Source organism: Nerophis ophidion, linkage group LG18 (assembly GCF_033978795.1).
Source record: "Nerophis ophidion isolate RoL-2023_Sa linkage group LG18, RoL_Noph_v1.0, whole genome shotgun sequence".
Classification (NCBI taxonomy): domain Eukaryota; kingdom Metazoa; phylum Chordata; class Actinopteri; order Syngnathiformes; family Syngnathidae; genus Nerophis; species Nerophis ophidion.
Genome location: NC_084628.1, coordinates 2763011 through 2781902, shown reverse-complemented (window position 1 = coordinate 2781902; position 18892 = coordinate 2763011). Strand labels below are relative to the sequence as shown.

Genomic DNA, 18892 nt, shown 5'->3' with positions numbered 1-18892 from the left:
ATATATATATATTAGCGCTGTGAATCTTTGGGTGTCCCACGATTCGATTCAATATCGATTCTTGGGGTCACGATTCGATAATATATCGATGTTTTTCGATTCGTTTCGATTCTCAATTCAAAAATATTTTCCCGATTGAAAACGATTCTGTATTCATTCAATACATAGAATGTCAGCAGGATGTACACCAGTCTGCTGACATGCTAGCAGAGTAGTTGATTAAAAAAAAAAAAAAAAAAGCTTTTATAATTGTAAAGGACAATGATTTATCAACTGATTGCAATAATCCATCCATTTTCTACCGCTTATTCCCTTTTTGGGGTCGCGGGGGGCGCTGGCGCCTATCTCAGCTACAATCGGGCGGAAGGCGGGGTACACCCTGGACAAGTCGCCACCTCATCGCAGCTGATTGCAATAATGTAAATTAGTTTTAACTATTAAACGAACCAAAAATGTGACTTATTTTATCTTTGTGAAAACATTGGACACAGTGTGTTGTCCAGCTTATGAGATGTGATGCAAGTGTAAGCCACTGTGACACTATTGTTCTTTTATTTTAGTTTTATAAATGTCTAATGATAATGTCAGTGAGGGATTTTTAATCACTGCTATGCTGAAATTATAACTAATATTGATACTGTTGTTGATAATATTCATTTTTGTTTCACTACTTTTGGTTTGTTCTGTGTCGTGTTTGTGTCTCCTCTCAATTGCTGTTTATTGCAGTTCTGAGTGTTGCTGGCTCAGGTTTGCTTTTGGAATTGATTGCATTGTTATGGTATTGCTGTGTATTGTTTTGTTGGATTGATTAAAAAAATAAAATAAATACAATTAAAAAATAAAAGCCATCCATCCATCCATCCATCCATTTTTTACCGCTTATTTCCTTTCGGGGGCGCTGGCGCCTATCTCAGTTACAATCGGGCGGAAGGCAGTGTACACCCTGGACAAGTCGCCACCTCATCACAGGGCCAACACAGATAGACAGACAACATTCACACACTAGGGACCATTTAGTGTTGCCAATCAACCTATCCCCAGGTGCATGTCTTTGGAGGTGGGAGGAAGCCGGAGTACCCGGAGGGAACCCACGCATTCACGGGGAGAACATGCAAACTCCACACAGAAAGATTGAAACAGAGACAAAAATCGATTTAAAAAAAATAAGAATCGAATCTGAATCGCACAACTTAAACGATTCGATTCGTATTCGAATCAATTTTTCCCCACACCCCTAGTGTGTATATATATATATACATATATATATATATATATATACATATATATATATATATATATACGTATATATATATATATATATATATATATATATATACATATATATATATATATATATATATATATATATATACATATATATGTATTGAGTCGCGGGGGCAGCAGCCAAAGTCAGTCCCGTCCATCGGTGCTTGCAGCTTTAATTTATTATTTGTATTTTTTAAATAATCCCGTTTTTTATAAAAAACAAAAAAACAATTGTAGAAATACTTCCTTACTACACTTATATACTCGATTATTATTGATAGAAATGTACCACTTCATTTGGAATTGAACAATGAACCATTATTATATCCCATCACATTTAAATTCCCCAAAAAAATAATATTTAAGGCCTCAAATTTAAATTGCTAGATTTAAGACTGTTTAAGACCTTGTTTCAAAATGATTAAATACACATTTTTGTGATTATTTTCCTGAGTTTACTGTACTGCGAAAGCAACTTTTTTAAAAATGGTTCTTAAAAAGAAATGAGGAGCACAATTTCCGATGTTGGCGGGGAAACAACCGTAACCACAACATATTGTTTGATGTTGTTGATGTTGGCCCAGGTTGCAAGAGTAATGCTTCAAATATATCATCATTCCACTTTAAAGAAATACAAAGCAGCATCAATTTGTTCAATAAACCTTTTTAATCTCAACAGCAAGTTAGCTTATGTGTGGTTGACAACAATGAGGGTAGATATAAAATTCTATTTCTTCTTCTTGTTTTGTCAGCAGGTGTGTGTGTGTGTGTGTGTGTGTGTGTGTGTGTGTAATAAGTACTAAGAAACACATCCTCCTCCACTACCACTTGTACTACTTTCAGTCTCACTTTGACACAAATATTGCTAGAATACTTTTGACGCGTGCCGACAGGAAGCCAAATATAGCAAATAAAAAAACAAAAGTTGAGTGAAAGAAAGAGAAAGTGGTGTTGGCTCGTACTAGTAAACATCTGAGGGACTTTGGTTTCTGTACCTTTTGTAAGAAAAGAAAGAAAAAGAAAGTTTTTGTTACTTTGGAGCGGGCATAACTATAAGCAGGATTGATTGATAGATACTTGTATTAGTAGATTGCACAGTACAGTACATATTCCGTACAATTGACCACTAAATGGTAACACCCCAATAAGTTTTTCAACTCTTTTAAGTCGGGGTCCACGTTAATCAATTCATGGCAGGAAGTACAACTGACTAGATTTTCAAGACCGTGTGACCAGTAAGAAGGCACACTGGACACTAAACATCCAATGAGTAGATTGTGGTAGGTTCTTTCTTCTACCACCTGTACCACTTTCACATGGTGGATTTCACACTTGGACGGCAGAGAATGACAAGTCATCATCAGGGTAAGAAAACAGGCAGTTTCTCCTCTGATGATGATGTTGCAAATATTCTGTATCTCCAAGTGTTTTTATCCACAGACAATATTTGTAAATGGGGACTATTACGGCGTGGCATTGAACTATGATGGCTTTAAGATGGACTATTATTGTTATATAAATGTGGCATGTGCTTAACGACACCGGCATATTAGCAGCTCTTTTTTTTTAAAATGCAGAGTCAATCAGCCAGTGTACCTAATGTTGTGACCGAGTGCATCTATATCAGGTTTATCGTTTTCAACTAGCGGCGATGACTTCAAGATGGACATTTAAACTGTGTACTTTTTCTAAAGATACATTCTGACTCCTTTAGGGAGGGCGGGGTGTGGTTTCATTTGCAGTCTGGAAGCTACAAGACTTAGAAAAATGGGCGATAAAAGTGACTGTGCCAAAGCATATGCTAAACATATTTCATATCTGCACCAGCAGGAAGTCTTTGAAATGTAGATTTAAAGGATCCTCTTTAAAGGCCTACTGAAATGAGATTTTTTTATTCAAACGGGGATAGCAACTTGATCATTTCGCGATATTGCCATATTTTTGCTGAAAGGATTTAGTAGAGAACATCCACGATAAAGTTCGCAACTTTTGGTCGCTAATAAAAAAGCCTTGCCTGTACCGGAAGTAGCAGACGATGTGCGCGTGACATCACGGGTTGTAGGGCTCCTCACATCTGAACATTGTTTACAATCATGGCCACCAGCGGCGAGAGCGATTCGGATCGAGAAAGTGCCAATTTTCCCATTAATTTGAGCGAGGATGAAAGAAATTTAGAGTGAAGGACCAGAAAAAAGAAAAAAAAAGCGAGCGATTCAGATGTTATTAGACACATTTACTAAGATAATTTTGGAAAATCCCTTATCTGCCTTTTGTGTTGCTTGTGTTTCAGTGAGAATGAATAGTACCTGAAAGTCGCAGGGGTGTGGCCACGGATGTGTTGACGCCAGAGTCTCTGAGGGAAGTCACGGCAGCTGCAGCAAAACGGAAGCTCCACTGATGTCTCTGGTAAGAGGCGACTTATTACCACAATTTTCTCACCGAAAACTGACTGTTGACATGTAGTCGGGATCTATGTTCGCTTGACCGCTCTGTTCCATAGTAAAGCTTCATCTTCGGGAATTCTAAACAAGGAAACACCGGCTGTGTTTGTGTGGCTAAAGGCTAAAAGCTTCCCACCTCCATCTTTCTTCTTTGACGTCTCCATTATTAATTGAACAAATTGCAAAAGATTCAGCAACACAGATGTCCAGAATACTGTGTAATTATGCGATTAAAGCGGACTACTTATAGCTTGGATCGGGCTGGAAAATAATGTACGCTACAACCCGAGACGTCAAACGCACGCGTCATCATACGAGTCATCATACGAGTCATCAAACCGCGACGTTTTCAACACGACACTTTGCGGGAAATTTTGAATTGCAATTTAGTCAACTAAAAAGGCCGTATTGTCATGTGTTGCAATGTTAATATTTCATCATTGATATATAAACTATCAGACTGCGTGGTCGCTATTCAGTAGGCCTTTAACTCAATTACTCTTGTACTTTTTTCTCACAAAATTGCAACTTTTTCTGTTAACATTACGACTTCATAATGAGAATAAAGTCATAAAAAAGCCTAAAGAAGAACAGTTCTCCATCTCAACTTAAGGAAAACAAGTCACAATTTTATGGTAAAAAAGTGAATTTTGAAAAACTTTTTTTTAATGAAATATGTTTTCTCTTACATAATTACAACCTTTTGTGTAAAATTGCAAATTATTTTTGCACATTCTTTTTTTCTCGTAACTTTACAATATAGTATGCTATTGCCTTGAATTACTGCCGGGTCAAACTCGCTTCGCAAAATAATTAGCGCATGCTTAGTTTTACCGCCGGGTCAAAGTCACGACCTCACAATTTTCAAAATGGAGGAGGTTGATTTCAATCCCAGTAATTTGAAATCGCATAAAGGGCAGAAGATTAAGAGCTATTCAGTAGGATTTAAGGCCCAAGCTTACATCACACTCAAATTTTTACTGCATGCCTTTGGTAAGCGCCGGAGTGAGAAGAGGATTTAAATGAATTAGCGCCCCTGCGGTAATTCAAGGAAATACGGTACTTGAAATGTAAAGTCAGAATATTACAGATCAAAGATGTTCTTTTAGGAGGAAAAACAATCCAAATTGTATGAGAACTAAGTAGTAAGACTGCTAAAAAGGTCAGCATTTTGGGAGCAAACAGTTGGAGTCTGAAGTTTAAAAAAAAGTTGTAATTTCCTTAATTAATTGCAACTTTTTCTGTTAACATTACGACTTCATAATGAGAATAAAGTCATAAAAAAAACTAAAGGAGAATAGTTCTCCGTCTCAATTTTAGGAAAAAAGTTGCAATTTTATGGTTAAAAAAAAGTGAATGTTTAAAAAAAAAACTATTTTAAATGAATGTTTTCTCTTATTGGAACCTTTCGTGTAAATAAGCAAATAATTTTTGCACATTCCTCTTTTCTGGTAACATTACGACTTTCACCTGTCACTTTACGACTGGAAACAAAGTTATCATAAACGTAAAATGTCCTCTTCTTCCCAGATTTGTTTCTTAAATGTCTTAAAGGGCCCCAATCATGCAAAACCAACTTTTCTTTCCAGCCGGCACCTGAGTTGTATTTGGGATCTGCATAAGTCCTCAACAATTGCAAATCAATCCATGGAGGGATGACGGAAATGTTTACAAATAATCTGGCCTTCCTTCATATTTTCCTCCAAATGCGCCGGTTGGAATTTGTCCCGATTGTGAGGTCATCGGTTATTTCCATACAAGGTAGACATTTACCCAAAGTTCTTCCATTATCATCCCGCGCTTTAGTCAATAAGCTCCTCCTCTTTCTCTGTCCTCTGGTGGGGCAGACTGGCTCGTACGTGCACGTGCATCCTCTGCTGTTGCCATTTCTAATACAACATAGCCTATAGTTCAAACTTAAACAGTGAAAATAAGTATTTGAACAGCCTGCTATTTTGCAAGTTCTCCCACTTAGACATCATGGAGGGGTCTGACATTCTCACAGTAGCTGCATGTCCAGTGTGAGAGATGACCTAAAAAGAAAAATCCAGAAATCCCAATCTATGATTTTTTAACTATTTATTTGTGTGATAGAGCTGAAAATAAGTATTTGAACAGCAACATTAATATTTGGTAGAGTAGCCTTTGTTTGCAGTTACAGAGGTCAAAATGTTTCCTGTAGTTCTTCAGCAGGTTTTCAGACTGCAGGAGGGATTTTGGCCCACAGATCTTCTCTAGATCACTCAGGTTTCTGGGCTGTCGCTGAATAATACAGACTTTCAGCTCCCTCCAAAGATTTTCAATTGGATTTAAGTCTGTAGACTGGCTAGGCCTCTCCAGAACCTTGATATGGTTCTTACGAAGCCACGTCTTGGTTTTCCTGGCTGGGTGCTTTGGGTCATTGTCATGTTGGAAGATCCAGACACGACTTGTCTTCAATGATCTGACTGAGGGAAGGTTTTTGGCCAAAATCTCACAATACATGGCTGCAGTCATCCTCTCCTTAATTCAGTACAGTCGTCCTCTCCCATGAGCAGAAAAACACCCCCAAAGCATGATGCTACCACCCCCATGCTTCACAGTAGGGATGGTGTTCTTGGGATGGTACGCATCATTCTTCCTCCAAGCACACATAGTGGAATTATGACCAAAAAGGTCAATTTTGGTCTCATTTGTCCACAAAACTTTCTCCCATGACTCCTGTGGATCATCCAAATGGTTTTTGGCAAACTTAAGACGGGCCTTAACATGTGCGGGTTTAAGCAGGGGAACCTTCTGTGATATACATGATTTTAAACCATGGCGTCTTAGTGTATTACCAACAATCACCATGGAAACAGTGGTCCCAGCTCTTGTAGTCCTGGGCTGATTCCTCCCCTTTCTTAGCATCATTGAGACACCAGCAGGTGATATCTTGCATGGAGCTCCACTCCCATTGAGATTGAGCGTCATGTTTAATTTCTTCCATTTTCTAATGATTGCTCCAACAGTGGACCTTTTTTCACCAAGCTGCCAGACAGCTCTTTGCTCTTAGCCATGCTGAATGTTTGTGTCTTACTGATTGTATGTGGTGGACAGGTGTCTTTATGCAGCTAACCACCTCACACAGATAATACAGTGGAGTGGAGGAGGACTTTTAAAGGCCGACTAACAGGTCTTTGAGGGTCAGAACTCTAGCTGATGGACAGGTGTTCAAATACTTATTTTCAGCTGTATCATACGAATAAATTGTTAAAAATCAAAGATTGTGATTTCTGGATTTTTCTTTTTAGGTTATCTCTCATACAGATGAAAATGTCAGACCCCTCTATGATTTCTAACTGGGAGAACTTGCAAAATAGCAGGGTGTTCAAATACTTATTTTCTTGACTGTATCTGTCAGTAGACTCGCCATGGAAGCGCTAAAAACTACAACTTGGCTTACCGGGAGAAGACAGTCAAAGTGGAGGCATGTGCCCACAAAATGGCACATCCTGCGAAGATGTAGAATGTTGACCAAGTACACCAGCACATGTTATGTAGACCACAAGGTAGTCTTTTACATGTAGAAAACAATCATAATACGACCCCTTCAAAACAAATATAATATTACTACTACGTTCTTTTTCTTTTATTCCAGAAAATATGTTACTTTTTCCTTGTAAAAAACATGACTTCAAAGGCCTACTGAAATGAGATGTTCTTATTTAAACGGGGATAGCAGGTCCATTCTAGGTGTCATACTTGATCATTTCGCTATATTGCCATATTTTTGCTGAAAGGATTTAGTAGAGAACATCGACGATAAAGTTCGCAACTTTTAGTGCTGATAAAAAAAGCCTTGCCTGTACCGGAAGTAGCAGACGATGTGCGCGTGATGTCACGAGTTGTGGAGTTCCTCACATCTGAACATTGTTTACAATCATGGCCACCACCAGCGAGAGCGATTCGGACCGAGCAAGCGACAATTTCCCCATTAATTGAAAATGAAAGATTCGTGGATGAGGATAATGAGTGAAGGACTAGAAAAATTAAAAAAAGACTAGGGCAGTGGGAGCGCTTTAGATGTTATTAGACACATTTACTAGGAAAACTCTGGAAAATCCCTTATCTGCTTATTGTGTTACTAGTGTTTTAGTGAGATTATATGGTCGTACCTGTACAACCTGAAGGTCGATGCCCATCTCTGCCCTTCGCAAGGGACCCTCTTCGAAACCCGATCTTTCGACATAATCGCTGCATAATACACCGTACTTTGTGTGTGTGGTCCAATCCAACCGTGTTCGCTTGACCGCTCTGTTCCATAGTAAAGCTTGACTGTCATCTTTCGGGAATGTAAACGATGAAACACCGGCTGTGTTTGTGTTGCTAAAGGCGGCCGCAATACACCGCTTCCCACCTACAGCTTTCTTCTTTGATGTCTCCATTATTCATTGAACACATTGCAAAAATATTCAGCAACACAGAGTTCCATAATACTGTGGAATTATTCGATGAAATGAGACAACTTATAGCTGGGAATGGTGCTGGAACAAAATGTCCTTTACAATGTGTGATGTCACGCGCACGCGTCATCATGCCGCAAAGTTTCAGCAGGAGGTTTACAACCCCCTGGCGCTGTTTTGTACTGTTTTCATAATGTTTTATAATGTTGTATATTGTTGTTTGTCTTACTGTTTGTAATTGTTGAAATTTATAAATAAACCCTTATTAAAAAAAAAAAAAAGTTTCAGCAGGATACTTCGGCGCAAAAATTTAAAATTACAATTTAGTAAACTAAAGCGGGCGTATTGTCATGTGTTGCAATGTTAATATTTCATCATTGATATATAAACTATCAGACTGCGTGGCTTTCAGTAGGACTTTAAACTCCTTGAGACACAACTTAGAGAAAGAAGCGTAGTTATGACTGGAGCCTATCTCAGCTGCATTCGGGCGGCAGGCGGGGTACACCCTGGACAAGTCGCCACCTCATCACATTTTATTCTTTTAAAGTTAAATTATTGCTGTAAAATACCTTCTCCTAAAATTATGATTGTTACTCTTCTCTTAGTCCTAATGAAAAAAATGGAACGTTACAAGAATATTAAAAAAAGTCATAATTTTAAAGTTGAAATAAGACCCCCCAAAAAAAAAAAATTGCTTTTTAAAAAGAAATAATATATATATATATATATATATATTTTTTTTTACAAATATTTGATTTTGAGTAAAATTGCAACTTTTTCTGGCCTGTTTTTAGAGTAGCCCTAATACTCCTTGGTGTAAATAAGCAGAAGAAAAAGAAAGGTGGAAAGTGTTGACCTGCTGCTACACTTGCCGCCCTCGCTCCTTCTAGAACGTTCCGTTGAGCGTGGAACAACAGATCACGTGACTGTCAGCGCCTGCAGGGAAGAGTTTTCAGTCCGAGGGCTGTGAAGCGATTCAAAAGAAAATGATCCCCAGTCCGTCAAAGTGATCACATGATGTCTTCCTTACATTCCCAAAGTCATGTGACATTCTTCCTGACATGTGCAAAACAAAAACGCCACTCACATCTCGCCCTCCTGGTGATGTCATCAGTCCCACAGCCAATCAGGAGGAATATTGCATCACTATTCGCCAGGTGAGAGGAGAATCTTCAGTCGTCTTATCCGAGGACACAAATCAGGCGCCATCTTGTCTCGGGTGTCCACGCGCACCTTTCAGTAGTGTAAGCAGTTAGTTCAGTAGTTAGAAAAAGTCACGTCCTGTTAGTGTCGTGCACCTGGGACCCTCCCGTCATTATTTGACAAACTCAAACTCTGCCGGCCTCTTTTGTGCTTTTGCTCGCCGCCGGCTTCCAAACTCCTGGCGGCCGCGGCGCACGTGTCCCTCGCTCCGTGTGGGCGGGACAAAAGGGAGGTGAGCTAAGAGAGGGTTTTGGGTAGGAAAGTGTTCTAGGAGTTTCTAACACATTGCCCTCCCTGTTGCTGCGCCTCCACATGTTGGGCTCTCTCTCCGAACACTGCGCCGAGGTTTCAGTTGACCAGCACAAAGCCGTGCTGAGAGTCCACCGTCTCCATCATCTCGCTGTCCAAGAGCGGGCTCTGCAGTTGGGAGAGAACCAGACCTTCCTGCTGGCCCTGCTCGCCGTCTGGCCCCCCGTAGCAAGCCCCCACTTCCCCCGGGACAGAGGCAGGGAGCAGGCCCAGGTCCGAGGGGAACTCGTACTGGGGCCCCAGGCCCGCAGCCTGCTGCTCTATGGGGTAGCGGTAACCTTCGTGGGGCTGGTGGTGGTGGAGGTGCTGCAGGTGGGGGCCGGGGGGGAGGTGCTGGGCGTAGGGGTGGTGGCTCATGTAGGGATCGTAAACAGGCCCCTCCCCCGGCTCCATGAGGGGGGTCAGACTGTGGGGGTGGCCGTACGACGGCGAGGCTTGCTGGCTGCCTGGTTGCTGAGTTTGAGGCTGGGACACCATAGGGGGAGAGTTCTGGGAAGCCGCAAGGTCCAGAGGGGGGCCACCGCCTGGGTAGGATCCTTCGGCGATCTGCATCTGGTTGAAGTAGACCGGCAGGCCCAGACCCTGGGACTGCTGCAGGTACATCCTCTTCTGGTTCAGTCTGGGAGGAGGAAACACGAAAAGAGCTCATCCACTTCCAATCCTTACAATACTGTATGTCAGCTGAAGGAGCAGCTGAGTAGTCTCACCTGTGTTCTTGCAGTTGCTGCTCTAAACTTCTGGGAGAGTCCTGACAGAACATTTGGCAGCTCGTGGGATTGTTTGCCAAAACACTGGTCTGCTACACACAAGAAACATTGCCAAAGAATTAAAACTATTATCTGTCCATCCATCCATTTTTCCACCGCTTATTCGGGGGGCGCTGGTGCATATCTCAGCTACAATCGGGCGGAAGGCGGTGTGGTGTACACCCTGGACAAGTCGCCACCTCATCACAGGGCCTAAAACTATTTTAGTTTTATATAATATTACATAATATAATAGTTTAAGTCAGGATTAACCAACGTTGTGCCCGTTCAAAAATAGCTCAAATAGCAGAAACTTACCAGTGAGCTGCCTCAATTTTGTAAATTGTATTTATTTACTAGCAAGCTGGTCTCGCTTTGCTCGACATTTTTAATTTTAAGAGAGACAAAACTCAAATAGAATTTGAAAATCCAAGAAACATTTTTAAAGACTTGGTCTTCACTTGTTTAAATAAATTCATTTTTTTCAGAAAGACAATTTTAGAGAAAAAATACAATCTTAAAAATTATTTTAGGATTTTTAAACACATATATACCTTTTAAATTCGTTACTTTTCTTTCCTGACAATTTAAATCAATGTTCAAGTAAATTTTTTTTTAAAATAAATATTAATAAAGAATAATAAATGCATTTTAATAAAATTCTTCATTTTAGCTTCTGTTTTGGAAAATATAGAAGAAATAAGGATTTGTCTTTGTTAGAAATATAGCTTGGTCTAATTTGTTATATATTCTAAAAAAAAGTGCAGATTGGATTTTAACTTATTTAAAACATGTCATAAAAATTCTAAAATTAATCTTAATCAGGAAAATTTACCAATGATGTTCCATAAATTCTTTAATTTTTTCAAAAAGATTCGAATTAGCTAGTTTTTCTCGAAATTGAAGATAAACTGTTTCAAAATTTAATTTTCATTTTTTTCCTGTTTTCTCCTCTTTTAAACCGTTCAATTAAGTGTTTTTTTCATCATTTATTCTCTACAAAAAAACCTTCCGTAAAAGGAAAATAAATATACGAATGGAATGACAGACAGAAATACCCTTTATATATATATATATATATATATATATATATATATATATATATATATAGATTTATTAAAAGGTAAGTTGAGCAAATTGGCTATTTCTGGCAATTAATTTAAGTGTGTATCAAACTGGTCGCCCTTCGCATTAATCAGTACCCAAAAAGTAGCTCTTGGTTTCAAAAAGGTTGCTGACCCCTGATTTAAGTGTCTGAGGTCTCCCAAAAACAATTCAGACTGTACATGTGTCATCTTTCTGCAAAGTCCAAGAGAGTCTGTATGGCAAACTTGTCAAAATCATCTGCACATGTTTTTAAATACTTTTGCATTTTGGAAATTATACAATTATAATAAACATCTAGTTTGACATTATTTAAGTTGTGTATACATTTTTTGTGACACCTTGTACTTACACAAACACACACACACTTATGGTTTTCCTTCTTTTTAATATTGTATTTGTATGTGTATCCTAAGTATTGTAAAGCTGGGATTAGGTTGGAGTTTTTATTTTAATTTTATTAGATTCATTAACATTCTGTGATTCTTGTTGAAAAAAATAATTCTAAATATAGTAAAATTGGGATTGGTTTGGAGTTTTTATTTTTATTTTATTAGATTAACGTTCTGTGATTCTTGTTAAAAAAAAAATTAAATAAACTTTTTTATAAGATGCTTTTTAGGCCAACACTGCATAGAAGTTGTACCTCAGCAGCCAAGAGGAGCTTTTGTAACCAGTTTTGAAAAGTTTTTTTTTACAATTTATACACTAAATAACTAATTACGACAATCATTTTGAATCATTAAATATTGTGAATCAAATCGTCGCCCCAATTATCAGATTTGAGACAAATTCCCACCTCACACTGCAAAAAGTCAGTGTTCAAAAACAAGAATAAAAAATACAAAAATGAGAGGTATTTTATTTGAACTAAACAACATTATCCGTCAATAGAACAAGAAAATTTGGCTTGTCAAGACTTTCAAAAACAAGTAAAATTAACTAACCTCTATAAACCCCAAAATACCTTAAAATAAGTATATTCTCACCAATGTCATGTTCTGTAGTCACGTTTTGTTTCGTTATGTTCTGTTGGTTTAAGACTCTTTTTAGTTCCTGTTTACGCTCCGTTGTTTTGTCACCATGACGACCGATTAGTTCACCTGCACTCATTTAGACTGACGCACCTGATTTATTTAGGACTCACGCATCTGTGTTAATCATGTCACTATTATTTAAGCTTGTAGTTGCCAGGCAGTCAGGCTGGCGTCATTGTTGTTGCTCCATGCTCTGTTCACTCTGGTTATGTATCGCTCTGCTCATTTCCTTCCAAGTAAGTTTTGTTTATTCATGTCACGTTTAGCGAGTCTTTTGTTTCATATCCATAGTTTTGTCTTTGTGGTAGTTTTTGTTTTTTTAGCCAAGTTTGTTCTCCGCCTTGTGCGCGCCTTTTTTTTTTTTTTTTTTTTTTTATAGATAAACTAAAATATGTCTTTCCCTTCACGCCATGTCCCGTCACTTTCCTTTGCATTCCGGGAAAACAAACCACACCATAGGCCCCGTTTTGACAAATAACTGCACTACTATATGAGTACGTATTTTCTATCCTTTCATTGAAAATAAAACAGCAAAGTCCATTTGGCTGTCATCTGTTTTAATTGTGTCAAAGTCATGATTTTTTTTTTCATGCTTGAAATAAGAAATTATTTTAAAAAGTAGTTTTATACTTGTGAGTGTTGATGACACAGTTTTACAACACTTGATATTCTAGTTTCAAGCATGTTTTACTCAATATAGGTCATCAAATCTCAGCAACAAGCTGTAATATCTTACTGAGATAAATTAGTATCAAAACCCTTAAAACAAGTAAAACACTAACATAAAATCTGCTTAGTGAGAAGGATTATCTTAGACAGAAAATAAGCAAATATCAGCCTTATTTGAGATATTTCATCTTACTTAGATTTCAGTTTTTGCAGTGCACATACTAGCCTGCGTACTGGCATGCTTTTATTTTGAAGCCTGCATTTTTACAGGTTGTAGGATACAGCTATGTTTACTGAGTGTTGCCACGGAAGTAACCGTTTAAAAATAAAAAACTTTAAAGGGAAGTCAATAGGAAAGAAGGGAGTGTGGAAAATGGGAGAATCCTTTAAAAAAAAGGCCTAAAATAATTGCATTTGATTGAGCTCTCCAATTGGGGTAGGGTTATTATATCTATCCATCCATCCATTTACTACCGCTTGTCCCTTTTGGTGTCACAGGGGAGTGCTGGAGCATATCTCAGCTGCATTTGGGTGGAAGGCGGGGTACACCCTGGACAAGTCGCCACACATCTGCCCTTAAAATGGGACATGGCATGCAATTGTTCAAAATGGCAAATCACTCCCTCCAATCCGGAGAAAACAACCCCCTGACTGATGAATGAGATGTGTTGTTGCGTCAGAGCGTACCTGCAGATGATGGGTGAGGTACTGGGTCTCCAAACTCTGCCTGCGCGAAAGGAGAGGCGGCTGCGGCCCACCTTGGTACAAAGTGGGGCCCTCCTGTTGCTTGGATGCCTCCCCCTGTCCAACACAAACATCAGGAGTCAGAAGGCAGGATGTTTACGTCAGTTGCAGGACAGCGTGTGGCCTCGTCGAGCCGTGTCGGGGCCCGGGAGATTCATGGCGTGGTCTAACTGGATTAGCCGTAATGTGCGCTGCCAACATGCCTTTGTGTTGACTGATCAGCCAGATGCCTTTCGCTAAATGGCATGTTCCACAGGGATTACACATTAGTTAGAGAGAATGAGGGCATATTAAAAGGATGACGGGGGGCCAAGCCTAAGAGCTGTGTTATTGCATTATGAAAGATGAGCGGCATGAGAACAAGCAGATCTTGTCAGCTTTGGCTATTAATCGTGGTATTTTTTTTTTTTCCTCTATTTGTATTTACTGGAAATCCCATGACTCTCTTTTTCCCCGTACAGTGTGTATCATCTTGTGTGCTTATTGAATGCCAGGCTCCGCTACGAGTAAGTCTGGCCGACTTTAACAATGGCGGCATTCACTTTGGCCCGGGCTCCAGCGGGCCCCAGGGGGACCAGACACAGTAAACAAGCCGCAGTTGGCCGGCTCTCCAGGGCTTACACAACAGCCCGGGTGCCTGCTTTTTTTTTTTTTTTTTTCTAACATTTCTGGACAGAATTAGGCGAGGAAAGCAGCGAGCTGTGTGTTTTGTCTTGGTTGGTTCATGCCGCTCACCTCCAGGAGGTTGTGCAAGTGATGCTGGGGCCCCGGTGGGCCCATGGCGGCCCCTTCGCCCATCTGCTCCACCAGCATCTGGACTTTGTTCAGCTCGAGGATGCCTTTGGTCCGCGCCAAGTTCTGAAGGTGCTGCCGAAAGGCCACCAGACCTGGAAAAATATGGACATCTCATCAATAAAAACAACATTTTTCATCGACAGCTTGGCTCCACGGGTGTGTTTGTATCTTATTGAAGTGAATTACACTACCAGTCAAAAGTTTGGGGTCACATTGAAATGTCCTTATTTCTGAACGAAAAGCACTGTACTTTTTAAAGAAGATAACTTTAAACTAGTCTTAACTTTAAAGAAATACACTCTATACATTGCTAATGTGGTAAATGACTATTCTAGCTGCAAATGTCTGGTTTTTGGTGCAATTTCTCCATAGGTGTATTTCCAGCAACTATCACTCCAGTGTTCTAATGGTACAATGTGTTTGCTCATTGGCCCAGAAGGCTAATTGATGATTAGAAAACATTTGTGCAAGCATGTTCACACATCTAAAAACAGTTTAGCTCGTTACAGAAGCTACAAAACTGACCTTCCTTTGAGCAGATTGACTTTCTGGAGCATCACATTTGTGGGGTCACTTAAATGCTCAAAATGGCCAGAAAAAGAGAACTTTAATCTGAAACTCGACAGTCTATTCTTGTTCTAAGAAATGAAGGCTATTCCATGCGAGAAATTGCTAAGAAATTGAAGATTTCCTACAACGGTGTATACTACTTCCTTCAGAGGACAGCACAAACAGGCTCTAAACAGAGTAGAAAAAGAAGTGGGAGGCTGCGTTGCACAACTGAGCAAGAAGATAAGTACATTAGAGTCTTTAGTTTGAGAAACAGACGCCTCAAAGGGCCCCAACTGGCATCAATCAATCAATGTTTATTTATATAGCCCCAAATCACAAATGTCTCAAAGGACTGCACAAATCATTACGACTACAACATCCTCGGAAGAACCCACAAAAGGGCAAGGAAAACTCACACCCAGTGGGCAGGGAGAATTCACATCCAGTGGGACGCCAGTGACAATGCTGACTATGAGAAACCTTGGAGAGGACCTCAAATGTGGGCAACCCCCCCTCTCTAGGGGACCGAAAGCAATGGATGTGGAGCGGGTCTAACATGATACTGTGAAAGTTCAATCCATAGTGGCTCCAACACAGCCGCGAGAGTTCAGTTCAAGCGGATCCAAGACAGCAGCGAGAGTCCCGTCCACAGGAAACCATCTCAAGCGGATCAGCAGCGTAGAGACGTCCCCAACCGATACACAGGCGAGCGGTCCATCCTGGGTCTCGACTCTGGACAGCCAGTACTTCATCCATGGTCATCGGACCGGACCCCCTCCACAAGGGAGGGGGGGACATAGGAGAAAGAAAAGAAGCGGCAGATCAACTGATCTAAAAAGGAGGTCTATTTAAAGACTAGAGTATACAGATGAGTTTTAAGGCATCTTCATTAAATAGTACCCACAAAACACGAGTGTCAACATCTACAGTGAAGAGGCGGCTGCGGGATTCTGGGCTTCAGGGCAGAGTGGCAAAGAAAAAGCCATATCTGAGACTGGCCAATAAAAGAAAAAGATTAAGATGGGCAAAAGAACACAGACATTGGACAGAGGAAGACTGGAAAAAAGTGTTGTGGACGGATGGATCCAAGTTTGAGGTGTTTGGATCACAAAGAAGAACGTTTGTGAGACGCAGAACAACTGAAAAGATGCTGGAAGAATGCCTGACGCCATCTGTTAAGCATGCTGGAGGTCATGTGAGGGTCTGGGGTTGCTTTGGTGCTGGTAAGGTGGGAGATTTATAAAGGCTAACAGGGATTCTGAATAAGGAAGGCTATCACTCCATTTTGCAACGCCAGTGGACAGCGCTTGATTGGAGCCAATGTCCTCCTACAACAGGACAATGACCCAAAACACACCTCCAAATTGTGCAAGAACTATTTAGAGAAGAAGCAGGCAGCTGATGGAGTGGCCAGCGCAGTCACCAGATCTGAACGCCATTGAGCTGTTGTGGGAGCAGCTTGAGCGTGTGGTAGGCAAGAAGTGACCATCCAACTAATCCAACTTGTGGGAGCTGCTTCTAGAAGCGTGGGGTGCAATTTCTCCAGATTACTTCAACAAATTAACAACCAAAATGCCAAAGGTCTGCAATGCTGTAATTGCTGCAAAATGGAGGATTCTTTGACGAAAGCAAAGTTTGATGTAAAAAAAAAAGAATTTCAAATACAATCATTATTTCTAACCTTGTCAATGTCTTGCATCTATTTTCTATTCATCTCACAACGTATAAGTGTGACTTTTCATGGAAAACACAAAATTGTAACTTTTGAACGGTAGTGTATATTTATATAGCACTTTTCTCTAATGACTCAAATCACTTTACATAGTAACAATGTAACTTAGATATTGGGTTCCACCAATATCTAAGTTACATTTAAAGCAGTGTGGGTGGCACTGGGAGCAGGTGGGTAAAGTGCCTTGCCCAAGGACACAACGGCAGTGACTAGGATGGCGGAAGCAGGGATCGAACCTGAAACCCTCAAGTTGCTGGCATGGCTGCTCTGCTCTACCAACCGAGCCATACCGCACTTGTGATATAGCATGTATCAAATATACACAGTAAGATAACTACTGAAGTGTCGCCTTCAATCACTGGTGCCAAACTCACATTATTTAACTTGGCCTGCGAAAGTCTTCAAATGATGCGCGTCAATAAAGAACTTTCTCTTCTCTTACTAAATGTATTATTTCTAGAGATGTCCGATAATGGCTTTTTTGCCGATATTGTCCAACTCTTAATTACCGATTCCGATATCGACCGATACCGATATATACAGTCGTGGAATGAACACATTATTATGCCTCATTTTGTTGTGATGCCCCGCTGGATGCATTAATCAATGTAACAAGGTTTTGCAAAATAAATCAACTCAAGTTATGGAAAAAAATGCCAACATGGCACTGCCATATTTAATATTGAAGTCACAAAGTGCATTATTTTTTTTAACATGCCTCAAGACAGCAGCTTGGAATCTGGGACATGCTCTGAGGAGGTTGAAGTGGGCGGGGTTGGGGCAGGGGGTGTGGAGGGGTGTATATTGTAGCGTCCTGGAACAGTTAGTGCTGTTTGTGGTTCTTGGTATTTGTCCCTTTTCTGTTTATGTTGTGTTACGATGAGGATGTTCTCCCGAAATTTGTTTGTCATTCTTGTTTGGTGTGGGTTCACAGTGTGGCGCATATTTGTAACAGTGTTAAAGTTGTTTATACGGCCACCCTCAGTGTGACCTGTATGGCTGTTGACCAAGTATGCTAGCATTCACTTGTGTGTGTGAAAAGCTGTAGATATTATGTGACCGAGCCGGATATAAAAATAACTAAAAACTAGTTGAAAAATAAACAAGTGATTCAATTATAACGGGACGGCGTGGCGCAGTGGAAGAGTGGCCGTGCGCAACCTGAGGGTCCCTGGTTCAAATCCCACCTAGTACCAACCTCGTCACGTCCGTTGTGTCCTGAGCAAGACACTTCACCCTTGCTCCTGATGGGTGCTGGTTGGCGCCTTGCATGGCAGCTCCCTCCATCAGTGTGTGAATGTGTGTGTGAATGGGTGAATGTGGAAGTAGTTTCAAAGCGCTTTGAGTACCTTGAAGGTAGAAAAGCGCTATACAAGTACATTTATCATTTATTTATAAATAAAGATTTCTCCACATAGAAGTAATCATCAACTTAAAGAGCCCTCTTTGGGGATTGTAATAGAGATCCATCTGGATTCATGAACTTCATTCTAAACATTTCTTCACAAAAAAAGAAATATTTAACATCAATATTTATGGAACATGTCCACAAAAAATCTAGCTGTCAACACTGAATATTGCATTGTTGCATTTCTTTTCACACTTTATGAACTTACATTCATATTTTGTTGAAGTATTATTCAATAAATATATTTATAAAGGATTTTTCAATTGTTGCTATTTTTAGATTATTTTTTAACAAATCTCATGTACCCCTTGGCATACCTTCAAGTACCCCCATTTTAGAACCACTGGTCTAGTGGTTAGTGTGTCCACCCTTGTGAGTTCAAACCCCAGCCAAGTCATACCAAGGACTATAAAAATGGGAGCCATTACCTCCCTGCATCAAGGGTTGGAATTGGGGGTT

At 40.0% G+C, this 18892-nt stretch overlaps 1 protein-coding gene across 4 annotated transcripts in view; it reads right to left on the bottom strand.

Annotated features, from left to right (window-relative positions):
* Positions 1-1914: 1914 nt before the first annotated feature.
* sik2b (salt-inducible kinase 2b) overlaps positions 1915-18892 on the bottom strand; it is a 185277-nt gene continuing 168299 nt past the window's right edge. For 2 of the 4 annotated variants that reach the window (XM_061878547.1, XM_061878549.1), the window contains 4 exons: positions 14682-14833; positions 13890-14003; positions 10354-10445; positions 1915-10265 (listed from right to left, as the gene is read on the bottom strand). In XM_061878547.1, coding sequence (XP_061734531.1) covers positions 9686-10265; positions 10354-10445; positions 13890-14003; positions 14682-14833 — 938 coding nt within the window. In that variant the 3' untranslated portion in view covers positions 1915-9685. The remainder of the gene's footprint in view (positions 10266-10353; positions 10446-13889; positions 14004-14681; positions 14834-18892) is intronic. The other 2 variants (XR_009802706.1, XM_061878548.1) reach the window with 2 other exon arrangements.